This window comes from Triticum dicoccoides, chromosome 3B (genome assembly GCF_002162155.2).
Source record: "Triticum dicoccoides isolate Atlit2015 ecotype Zavitan chromosome 3B, WEW_v2.0, whole genome shotgun sequence".
Taxonomy (NCBI): Eukaryota; Viridiplantae; Streptophyta; class Magnoliopsida; order Poales; family Poaceae; genus Triticum; species Triticum dicoccoides.
Genome location: NC_041385.1, coordinates 702868900 through 702880997, shown reverse-complemented (window position 1 = coordinate 702880997; position 12098 = coordinate 702868900). Strand labels below are relative to the sequence as shown.

The 12098-nt window shown below is 41.1% G+C and overlaps 1 protein-coding gene across 2 annotated transcripts in view; it reads left to right on the top strand.

Annotated features, from left to right (window-relative positions):
* Nucleotides 1-6041, top strand: part of LOC119277982 (COBRA-like protein 1) — a 7210-nt gene extending 1169 nt beyond the window's left edge. The window contains exons 1-8 of one of the 2 annotated variants that reach the window (XM_037559339.1): nucleotides 7-732; nucleotides 833-1059; nucleotides 2718-2797; nucleotides 3024-3483; nucleotides 3569-3725; nucleotides 3819-4096; nucleotides 4175-4469; nucleotides 5616-6041. In XM_037559339.1, coding sequence (XP_037415236.1) covers nucleotides 1017-1059; nucleotides 2718-2797; nucleotides 3024-3483; nucleotides 3569-3725; nucleotides 3819-4096; nucleotides 4175-4458 — 1302 coding nt within the window. In that variant the 5' untranslated portion in view covers nucleotides 7-732; nucleotides 833-1016 and the 3' untranslated portion in view covers nucleotides 4459-4469; nucleotides 5616-6041. Of the gene's footprint in view, nucleotides 1-6; nucleotides 733-832; nucleotides 1060-2717; nucleotides 2798-3023; nucleotides 3484-3568; nucleotides 3726-3818; nucleotides 4097-4174; nucleotides 4470-5615 lie in introns of those variants that run through there. The other variant, XM_037559338.1, reaches the window with a different exon arrangement.
* Nucleotides 6042-12098: the final 6057 nt, after the last annotated feature.

Below are 12098 nucleotides of genomic sequence, written 5' to 3'. Positions count from 1 at the left end.
TTTTTTTTGCTTAGTTAATGTGTCTTTCAGTTATTGTCTCTGTTCATGCTTATCTCTGCACAAATAGTTGTTGCAACGGGCTATTGGAACTTTAGATGCGCACACTATATTAGGTTGTTTAATGTTTAGCTTGGTGTTATGTAGTACCTGTTTGTTCACTACATTTGGAGTATGGTTCTGGCTCACACTGTATTTGTAATTCTACTATAAATTTGCACTATAAATCTATTGAAATTATACTGTTAATCCACTGCAATTACATGTAATTCTATCGTATTTTTACATTGTAATTCTATTGTAAATTGCACTGTAAAGCTACAATAAATTACAGTATTGATCTACTACAGTTACACCATATTTCTACTGTATTGTTTACTTTGTAATTCTGCTGTAAATTACACTGTAATTCAACTATAATGTATTTTCACTGTTATTTAACTGTAAATCAATTGTAAATTACAATGTGATTCAAACTGTAAAACTGTGATCTTCTACTGTAATTGAACTGCAGAATGTTACACTCTAAATTACACTATAAGTTCTTTTACTCCTTTTCAACTCTTCCTTTTTGTGTGTCATGTAATCTGCTTATAGGATTAGTTTAATGGGTACACTACGGAAGGTTCTCACCAGGACGTTCATGTAGTATCAACTTTTGAAACTCCAGATTCTTTCGATGAACCTTTTGTGCCCAACAACTTTGTGGTTTATGATTCATATGAGTTGTCGTCGGTAGGTATTCTTGTCTATTTTTTTATTATTTTCCTCGTTTGGTTTAGTTCTTTATTTTAGTTCATTTTAATTTGTTTATTGGCTGTCTCTTTTTATGCAGGAACTATTTGTAGATGATGGCAACTTTTAGAAAGCACTACTGAAGTTCTATATGAATCATTTGCCTGCTATTTGTTTACTTGTAGTCCTTGCATTTTTTTATTTTTCTTTATTTATATGCCTTTTCCACCTTCCTTTGGTTTACAGTCCTCTTCATTCATTTGTTATTTTTTTCAGAAAGTAAAATGTTTGAAATGAAAGCTTTCATGTTCCGGCACAAAGAATGTGGTTAGTTGCATCAAATTCTTTTCATATCGGACTAGTCACTTCTTTTTTTAGAAATTTACTTTAGTGTTACCTATGTACTTAGACTATTACTGTTTATAATCATCTCCCACAGTAATCTACCTTAGTTTTTTATTTGTTTTCCCTTTTTGTTTCATTTAGAGACATAAGAGATATAGTGATTTTCCTGTTTGTTCAACCTTTACTAGATATTCTGGGAAGTTCTTTTATGTGGCGTTGTTGATGACTGTATAAGAATGTTATTCAGAGATATGGGATGGAGTGTGTTCTTTATTTTGTCAGAACTGAGGTCCCTGAAAGGCTTGTCAAATGGATTGCTACTAGGTTTGATGTATATTGCATTCATTTTTAGAACCTTTGTTTGAGTTTACTGCTTAACTTGCAGTTTCACTAAAAGTGTAACTTCAGGGGCAATCGACACTGTAAATTCAGGTCAATTACAATGTAATTTGAGTGCATTTGCACTGAAATTTGAGGGATTTTACATTATAAATTTAGGGAAATTACTACTATTATTCATGTGCAACATTCATCGCAGGGCAATTACTATGCAAATCATAGAGAAATTACATTGTAATTCTTGTGCAACTCACTGTAAGTCGCACGGCAGTTACAGCGTACTTTTTAGGGCAATTTTATTTGGTTCGTCTTTGTTTGGTTGGTTTGTCTTTGTCGAGTAACATTATTTTTCTAGATAGTTTTGGGATTTTGTCAATGTTAGATGGTAGCACTCTCTTACTGTGAAAATTGCAAATCTACAAATCCACCGTAAAACTGTAAATATACTACTGTTATTCAATTGATTTACTACTGTAAATTACAAATAAGGCTGACAAACTTACACTAATTTACAGTGGTAATCTACAGTTCTTACAGTGGTAATATGCAGCAGTTTTTTTAATAATTTTGAAGGCGTACTCATGCAATCACAGTGTAATTTTGGTCTTTTGTTAGTTTGCAAGAGTCAGCATTTATCTTGGGTTGCAACTGGTAGCGGTCATTTTCTCTGCTTATCAGTATTTTTACGCTGAAATTCTTACTGGATTTTTTAGTGTAATTACTCTATCTTATATTTGAGTTTACACAGTAATTCATAGTGGATTTTTTAGTGTTTTTTACTCTATCTTGATCAGTGATTTTACACTGTAAATCTTAGTGGACTTGTAGTGTAATTACTTATATTATCAGTGAATTTACACTATAAATCATAGTGGAATTTAAGTGTGATGTTAACTGTAATCTTTAGTGTGCTTTTGGTCTTTTGTTGGTTTGCTAGAGCTGTGGTTTGTCTTGGGTTCCACATGCTAGTCTTTCATATGCTTATTCATTTAAATTTTTATTTCTTACTGTTTTGATCTCTCCCTGGTTATTGATATGAGGTATTTCTTCAGCTGTTCCTGCATCTTCAGAGGACTGTAGTCAACTTCATGTTAGGCTCTACCTCTGTATAAACACCTCCCAAATGTCCTCTCTTCTTTTTCCTACCTCTGTAAGACCAGAACTGTTTTTTTTTCAACTGTGTAAGACCAGAAATTGTGAGGACATCCAACCTTGATCCTCTGTCTGACCAAGTTAACATTTTTACTCACATCCACGAAAGCATTTTTACTTTTTACCTTTTCCTCTGCTGTTTTCTGCAGGAGCCTACGACCCCCTTGATCCAACGGGCAACATCACAATCAGATGGGATGTGAGGAGCTGGGTTCCAGACGGCTATGTGGTAAGGATGAATCACTTGTTGAACAACAATAATCCCTCTACAATTCCACATTATGAAATATACATAATGTACATCAATGACTGCTTAGGCATGAGACTGTACCTTTCCATTGCTTGAACTCTCCATCAGCCAGCTATATTTCGAGTTCAACAGCCAGTGCAATAAATGTTTATCCTCTTCCCAGTTACTCTACTTTCCAAATGCTGACATGATGTAATTTCTCCAGGCTGAGGTTTCACTATTCAACTATCAGCAGTACCGCCACATTCAGCCACCGAGATGGAAGCTCGGGTGGGTGTGGTCAAAGAAGGAGGTAATCTGGTATGTGCAAGGTGGACAGGCTACAGAGCAAGGTGATTGCTCCAAATTCAAAGAGATTATCCCTCACAGCTGCAAGGTGAACCCGGAAATAGTCGACCTGCTTCCCGGGGCACCTTCCAATAGGCAGAGGGCCAACTGCTGCAAAGGAGGAGTCCTCAGCTCACTGGCACAGGACCCTGCTAATGCTGTGGCCTCCTTTGAGGTTGCAGTTGGTCGATCAGGGACCACAACCAAGACCTTGGAATTGCCTGTGAATTTCACTCTGAAGGCCCCTGGTCCAGGGTATACCTGTGGACCTGCAACCAAGTTAGATGAACCTACAAAGTTCACTACACCAGATGGAAGGAGGAAAACTCAAGCCCACAGTAAGCCATTGTCTAATTTCTTGATGCATGTAAAGAATATCTCAGTAACTAGCATGCATATCAGACTGTTTGTTTTATTTTGCAGTGACATGGACTGTGACTTGTACGTACTCACCGTTTCGTGCTCTGAGATCTACATGCTGTTTATCTCTGTCAGCATTTTACAGCGACGTGGCTGTTACCTGCCCCAAATGCTCATGTGGCTGCCAAGATAACATTACAAAACCAGGAATCTGTGTAGAGTAAGTTACATTTGACATAACCCAAATAATAAACTAGAACGAAGAGCCAGCTTATTGTTTAGTTATCTGACAGTGGGTGCTACACTTTTTTAGGGGAAACTCACTTTATCTTGGTTCTGTCATGAATGGTCAAGACAAGAACGGCTTGGCACCTCTGGTCCAATGCACTACTCATATGTGCCCAATAAGAGTTCATTGGCATGTGAAGGCTAACTACAAGGAGTACTGGATAGCCAAGATCACAGTGACAAACTTCAACTACCGGATGAATTACTCGCAGTGGAACCTAGTAGCTCAGCACCCTAATTTCAACAGCTTGACTAGCATTACCAGCTTCAACTACACAGCTCTGAACCCTTATGGACTTATAAGTGAGCACCTCATCCCTGGACACTTGATATTCCTTGTGTGAATGTTTTTTCGGCTATTGACAAATCATCTTATCACAGATGACACCGCTCTGTTATGGGGCATCAGGCACTACAATGATTATCTCTTGACTGCTGGACCTGATGGATATGTTCAATCTGAGCTACTATTCCGGAAGGACCCGTCAACTTTCACCTTGCGGGCAGGATGGGCCTTTCCAAGAAGAGTGTACTTCAATGGCGACAAGTGTGTGATGCCACCTCCAGATGCGTACCCGTGGCTGCCAAACACATCCACAAAATCAACCGTATCAGTTATCGTCCCATTGGTTCTTTGGATATTGCTAGCTAATCCCTACTTCTGAGAAGAATGAAGGTGCATTAATAAGACATGCTTCTAGTCTAGTTTTCATGGCTGACTTTTTTACACCTTGTTTATGAAACTCTGCACTGGAATCATTTCATTCGGCCCTCAACCAAGTAATTAGTACCCTGTTAAACTTTCCTGGAGAATGCAAGTCACTGACACCCTGATGCATGTAAACGGTGCCCTCGTAGGCCTGAAGTTGAAACTATGACGCTTGAGATAACAATCCATGTTTTTATTTTGTTTGGTATTCAAGAACTTATCTATCTGCTTTGCCAACACTAGAGAATATTCAAAGAGCCGTGCAAGTAAAACAGATGGTCATGTTGTTGCAGAACAGTCAGAATAGGTTACCTAGAAAAAGGATATTTCAGATGTTGCTGAAAAGTAGTTGGTAATGGTGAAAACACTATTTTCTGGGAAGATTTCTGGATTGGCGATAAATCACTTAGGGAATGTTTTAATAGGCTGTACTTATTTAACTTTTAGTGTCAATTCTACAGTAGCTAAGGTTTTTGAAGAAGGTTGGGGTTGTATTAGATTTTGTAGAGTCCTTTTCGGTGAAACAGGTAAACTTTGGGCCGAGCTTAAAACTTGCTGTGCTAAAGTAATGTTATCTAAATATAGAGATAGTTGTAGATGGCTTTTGACTAAGAATGGATTTTTCTTGGTTAAATCTATGTATAATTTTCTTAAGATGCAGCAGGTTCAATGTAAATTTAAAAGCTTTTGGAAAATTAAAATACCTTTTAGAGTTAAAAAATTCTATGGCTTACTTTTAAGGACAGTATTCTGACTAAGGATAACTTAGTGCATCGTGGTTGGACATGTGATGAGCGTTGTAGGTTTTGTTCTTGTAAAGAAACTATTGATCATTTGTTCTTCAGTTGTAGTGTAGCCAAATACGTGTGGAATGTAAGTTCTTGTGCATTAGATTGTAATGTGATGCCTGGTAAAATAGAAGAGCTTTATGATTGGATTTTGTCGTTTGAAGGAAACGGGGTGAGGCAGGTTGTGGCATCTGGAGTGGCTTCGGTTTTATGGGGGTTGTGGAAAATTAGAAACAAAGCCTGCTTCCAGCATGTTTACCCTGCCGATCCTAATAGTTTGGTAATAATCATATCTCAGCTGTTATTTTCTTGGTCTATTCTGCAGAGGAAAAAGCTCGGAAAAATCCTTTGCTATGGAGCCAAGTTGCTGCTGGTAGTGGCGTCTGATTCAACAGGAATAGAGGCTGGGCATCGTTGACAAAGACTGGAATGAAAAGAAGAAGCAATGAGTTGAAGTGGTGAAAACAAGAAGGTGCTGTGAACTATCAGGATGTTGTTGCATGCTCTGGTTTTTGGTTTCTTAGGTGCTATCCTTGTTCCTGGTATGCTTTGTTAGAGATGTACGCTGCTTCAGTTTCTTTTACTGTAGTTTTGTGTACTTCCCAAGTTCCCAGAGTAGAGGACCTGTCAGTAGGCGCTTGGTAGAAAAAAGACCTCTGTCACTTTTGCTGTGTTATCAGCTTCTTAATTGAAGTTGGGGACGTTGCCCCTTAAGTCGAAAAAAAAGGATTACTTTATTCAATTTCCTCAACTAATCAATCATTTTGCTGGTCTATCACTCTGTATTTTCATGTTCAATTGCTCTTGTGCTTACTGTTTGCCAAGGTCATGATACAACTGGTAACACTTGTAACTTTTCGCAAGAACGTATTCATGTATGCATTAGAGATCGATATATTTGCAAATCACTCATGTCATTATAAACAAAGATCATATGCCATGGATCCAAGAAAACATGCTAAATCGCCTAACAGCGTCAACACTCAAAAGCAAAATAGCATAGTAAAGACATCACATAAATGCGAAATACAAGATGCTCCAAGCAAAAGTGGAAAACTAAAAAACAAATACTAATCTCATACAAGACACTCCAAGCAAACCACGTATCATGTGGCGAATAAAAATATAGCTCCAAGTAAAGTTACCGATAAACGAAGACGAAAGAGGCGATGCCTTCCGCGGGCATCACCAAGCTTAGGCTTTTGGCTATTCTTGAATATCTTGGAGTGCCATGGGCATCACCAAGCTTAGGATCTTGCCACTCCTTATTCCATAGTTCATCAAATCTTTACCCAAAACTTAAAAACTTCACAACACAAAACTCAACAGAAAATCTCATAAGCTCCGTTAGTGAAAGAAAGCAAAACCACCACATAAGGTACTGTAATGAACTCATTCTTTATTTATATTGATGTTAAACCTACTGTATTTCAAGTTCTCTATGGTTCATACCACTTAATATTAGCCATAGATGCATCAAAATAAGCAAACAACACACGAAAAACAGAATCTGTCAAAAACAGAACAGTCTGTAGCAATCTGTAACCCACGAATACTTCTGGAACTCTAAAAATCCTACCAAAATAGGAAGTCCTGGGAAATTTGTCCATTGATCTAAAGCAAAAAGAATCAACGCAAAAGCACGTTTCTATATTTTAACAAAACTAATTTCGTGCGTGCAAAGTTTTTGTTTTTCAGCAGAATCAAATTAACTATCACCATAGGTTATCCTATAGGTTCTACTTGGCACAAACACTAATTAAAACATAAAAACACATCTAAACAGAAGGTAGATGCAAAATTTATTACAGAACAGAAACAAAAACAAAAAACACAAATAAAATTGGGTTGCCTCCCAACTAGCGCTATCGTTTAATGCCCCTAGTTAGGCATAAAAGTGAGGACAGATCTAAGCAGTGCCATCTTTGGCACTCAATTCCTCAATAGAGCACTTATAGTCTTTAGGGGTTTCTCCCTTTTTAGCAATGATTAAACCCTTAGGCAAGAATTCAATAAATTCATTTGTAGCAAAAGGTTCCTTAATGATAGAAAGACAATTGGGATAAACACTTATTGATTTGAGATCCGCATTTCCCTTACTAGAAGATTCACCCTTATTTTTAGGAACATAGATAAATTTGGCAGTTTTGGTAGGAGGATTTGGAGTGTTTTTTGTTGGGTTTCGTAGTAATTTCAAAAATTTTCCTACGCACACGCAAGATCATGTGATGCATAGCAATGAGGGGAGAGTGTTGTCTACGTACCCAACGCAGACCGACTGCGGAAGCGATGACACGACGTAGAGGAAGTAGTCGTACGTCTTCACGATCCAACCGATCAAGCACCGAAACTACGGCACCTCCGAGTTCGAGCACACGTTCAGCTCGATGACGATCCCCGGACTCCGATCCAGCAAAGTGTCGGGGAAGAGTTCCGTCAGCACGACGGCGTGGTGACGATCTTGATGAACTACAGCAGCAGGGCTTCACCTAAACTCCGCTACAGTATTATCGAGGTATATGGTGGCAGGGGGCACCACACACGGCTAAGGAATAGATCACGTGGATCAACTTGTTGTCTCTTTGGTGCTAGCCCTGCCCCTCTATTTATATGTTGAGCCCCGGGGTCGAAACTTGGAGCAAAAGCCTCCTCAAAGTCGGTTTTGCCCGAAAGGCAAGAGTCCCACTCGGACTCCAGGACCAAACGCCACAATCCTTGGCGTCTGGCCCAGACGCCATGGGCCTCGGCGTCTGGCCCAGGGCCAGACGCCAGGGTCTCCGGCGTTTGGCCCCCTGGCCTCCGCAAAACTCCTTTTTGCACCGATCTTAAGCCTCATGGGCTTGACCCCTTGGCCTAACCATATTATCCAATATATGAATCTTTACGTCTCGACCATTTCGAGACTCCTCGTCATGTCCCCGATCTCATCCGGGACTCCGAACTCCTTCGGTTCATCAAAACATGTAAACTCATAATATAACTGTCATCGTAACCTTAAGCGTGCGGACCCTACGGGTTCGAGAACAATGTAGACATGACCGAGACACGTCTCTGGTCAATAACCAATAGCGGGACCTGGATGCCCATATTGGCTCCTACATATTCTACGAAGATCTTTATCGGTCAGACCGCATAACAACATACATTGTTCCCTTTGTCATCGGTATGTTACTTGCCCGAGATTCGATCGTCGGTATCCAATACCTAGTTCAATCTCGTTACCGGCAAGTCTCTTTACTCGTTCCGTAATACATCATCTCACAACTAACATATTAGTTGTAATGCTTGCAAGGCTTATGTGATGTGTATTACCGAGAGGGCCCAGAGATACCTCTCCGACAATCGGAGTGACAAATCCTAATCTCGAAATACGCCAACCCAACATCGACCATTGGAGACACCTGTAGTACTCCTTTATAATCACCCAGTTACGTTGTGACGTTTGGTAGTACCCAAAGTGTTCCTCCGGTAAACGGGAGTTGCATAATCTCATAGTCATAGGAACATGTATAAGTCATGAAGAAAGCAATAGCAACATACTAAATGATCAGGTGCTAAGCTAATTGAATGGGTCATGTCAATCAGATCATTCAACTAATGATGTGACCTCGTTAATCAAATAACAACTCATTGTTCATGGTCAGGAAACATAACCATCTTTGATTAACGAGCTAGTCAAGTAGAGGCATACTAGTGACACTCTGTTTGTCTATGTATTCACACATGTATTATGTTTCCGGTTAATACAATTCTAGCATGAATAATAAACATTTATCATGATATAAGGAAATAAATAATAACTTTATTATTGCCTCTAGGGCATATTTCCTTCATTTTTCACGGAAGAAAATGCCGACCCTAACTTGGTAATGATATCTTCAAGTTTACCGATTCTCGTAGAGTCTAGATCTATTCTTTCATTAACTATAGGTTCTTTCTCTTTAAAAAATTTCAAAGTAACTCCAACCCTAGATCCATATTAGGTAATTTGATTATGAATTTTCTATCCAAATCTTCAATCAACTCAACAGTGGCAACTTTATTTTCAATAATTTCAAGCCTTTGCATCACATGTTCCAAAGTTAAAATAGTTCCATTAACCAAAAGAGGTGGTGGGCCAAACAAATCTAACATAGCATTATAAGCATCAAATGTATGGCTATTCAGGAAATCCCCTCCGGTAATGGTATCAAGAATGCATCTATTCCAAGGAGTAATGCCTACATAAAAATTGTGAAGAAGAACGGAAGTAGAAAGCTTCCTAGTAGATTTATTTTGAGCATTGCAAATTCTATGCCAAGCATCTTTTAAATTTTCTCCCTCCCTTTGCTTAAAATTAAGAATTTCATGTTCGGGGGTAATAACAAGGATAGGAGGACTTGTTGGGGAACGTTGCAGAAAATAAAAAATTTCTACGCTTTCACCAAGATCAATCTATGAGTTCATCTAGCAACGAGAGAAAGGAGTGCATCTACATACCCTTGTAGATCGCGAGCGGAAGCGTTCAAGAGAACGGGGTTGAGGGAGTCGTACTCGTCGTGATCCAAATCACCGATGATCCTAGTGCTGAACGGACAACACCTCCGCGTTCAACACACGTACGGTTGAGGAAGACGTCTCCTCCTTGATCCAGCAAGGGGGAAGGAGAGGTTGATGGAGATCCAGCAGCACGACGGCGTGGTGGTGGCTGCAGCAACGATCTTGGCAGGGCTTCGCCAAGCTTCTACGAGAGGGAGAGGTGTAGCAAAGGGGAGAGGGAGGCGCCAAGAGCATGGGTGAGGCTGCCCTCCCTCCCCCTTTCTTTATATAGGCCCCTTGGGGGGGGCCCTAGGAGATGGGATCTCCAAGGGGGGGCGGCGGCCAAGGGGGTGGCTTGCCCCCCAAGGCAAGTGGAGGCGCCCCCACCCCTAGGGTTTCCAACCCTAGGCGCAGGGGGGGCCAAGGGGGGCGCACCAGCCCACCAGGGGCTGGTCCCCCCCCCACTTCAGCCCATGGGGCCCTCCGGGATAGGTGGCCCCACCCGGTGGACCCCCGGGACCCTTCCGGTGGTCCCGGTACAATACCGATGACCCCTGAAACTTTCCCGATGGCCGAAACTGCACTTCCTATATATAATTCTTCACCTCCGGACCATTCCGGAACTCCTCGTGACGTCCGGGGTCTCATCCGGGACTCCGAACAACTTTCGGGTTACTGCATACTCATATCTCTACAACCCTAGCGTCACCGAACCTTAAGTGTGTAGACCCTACGGGTTCGGGAGACATGCATACATGACCGAGACGCCTCTCCGGTCAATAACCAACAGCGGGATCTGGATACCCATGTTGGCTTCCACGTGCTCCTCGATGATCTCATCGGATGAACCACGATGTCGAGGATTCAATCAATCCCATATACAATTCCCTTTGTCAATCGGTACGTTACTTGCCCGAGACTCGATCGTCGGTATCCCAATACCTCGTTTAATCTCGTTACCGGCAAGTCACTTTACTCGTACCGTAATGCATGATCCAGTGACTAGACACTTGGTAACATTGAGCTCATTATGATGATGCATTACCGAGTGGGCCCAGAGGTACCTCTCCGTCATACGGAGTGACAAATCCCAGTCTCGATTCGTGCCAACCCAACAGACACTTTCGGAGATACCCGTAGTGCACCTTTATAGTCACCCAGTTACGTTGTGACGTTTGGCACACCCAAAGCACTCTTACGGTATCCGGGAGTTGCACAATCTCATGGTCTAAGGAAATGATACTTGACATTTGGAAAAGCTCTAGCTAAACGAACTACACGATCTTTGAGCTATGCTTAGGATTGGGTCTTGTCCATCACATCATTCTCCTAATGATGTGATCCCGTTATCAGTGACATCCAATGCCCATAGTCATGAAACCATGACTATCTGTTGATCAACGAGCTAGTCAACTAGAGGCTTACTAGGGACATGTTGTGGTCTATGTATTCACACGTGTATTACGATTTCCGGATAACACAGTTATAGCATGAATAACAGACAATTTATCATGAACAAAGAAATATAATAATAACCATTTTATTATTGCCTCTAGGGTATATTTCCAACAGTCTCCCACTTGCACTAGAGTCAATATTCTAGTTACATTGTGATGAATCGAACACCCATAGCGTTCTGGTGTTGATCATGTTTTGCCCTAGGGAGAGGTTTAGTCAACGGATCTGCTACATTCAGGTCCGTATGTACTTTACAAATATCTATGTCTCCATCTTGAACATTTTCACGTATGGAGTTGAAGCGACGCTTGATATGCCTGGTCTTCTTGTGAAACCTGAGCTCCTTGGCAAGTGCAATAGCTCCAGTGTTGTCACAAAAGAGTGCGATCGGCCCCGATGCATTGGGTATGACTCCTAGGTCGGTGATGAACTCCTTCACCCAGATTGCTTCATGCGTTGCCTCCAAGGCTGCCATGTACTCTGCTTCACATGTAGATCCCGCCATGACGCTTTGCTTGCAACTACACTAGCTTACTGCCCCACCATTCAAAATATACATGTATCCGGTCTGTGACTTAGAGTCATCCAGATCTGTGTCGAAGCTAGCGTCGACGTAACCCTTTACGACGAGCTCTTCGTCACCTCCATAAATGAGAAACATATCCTTAGTCCTTTTCAGGTACTTTAGGATGTTCTTGACCGATGTCCAGTGTTCCATGCCGGGATTACTTTGGTACCTTCCTACCAAACTTACGGCAAGGTTTACATCAAGTCTGGTACACAGCATAGCATACATGATAGACCCTCTGGCCGAGGCATAGGGGACGACACT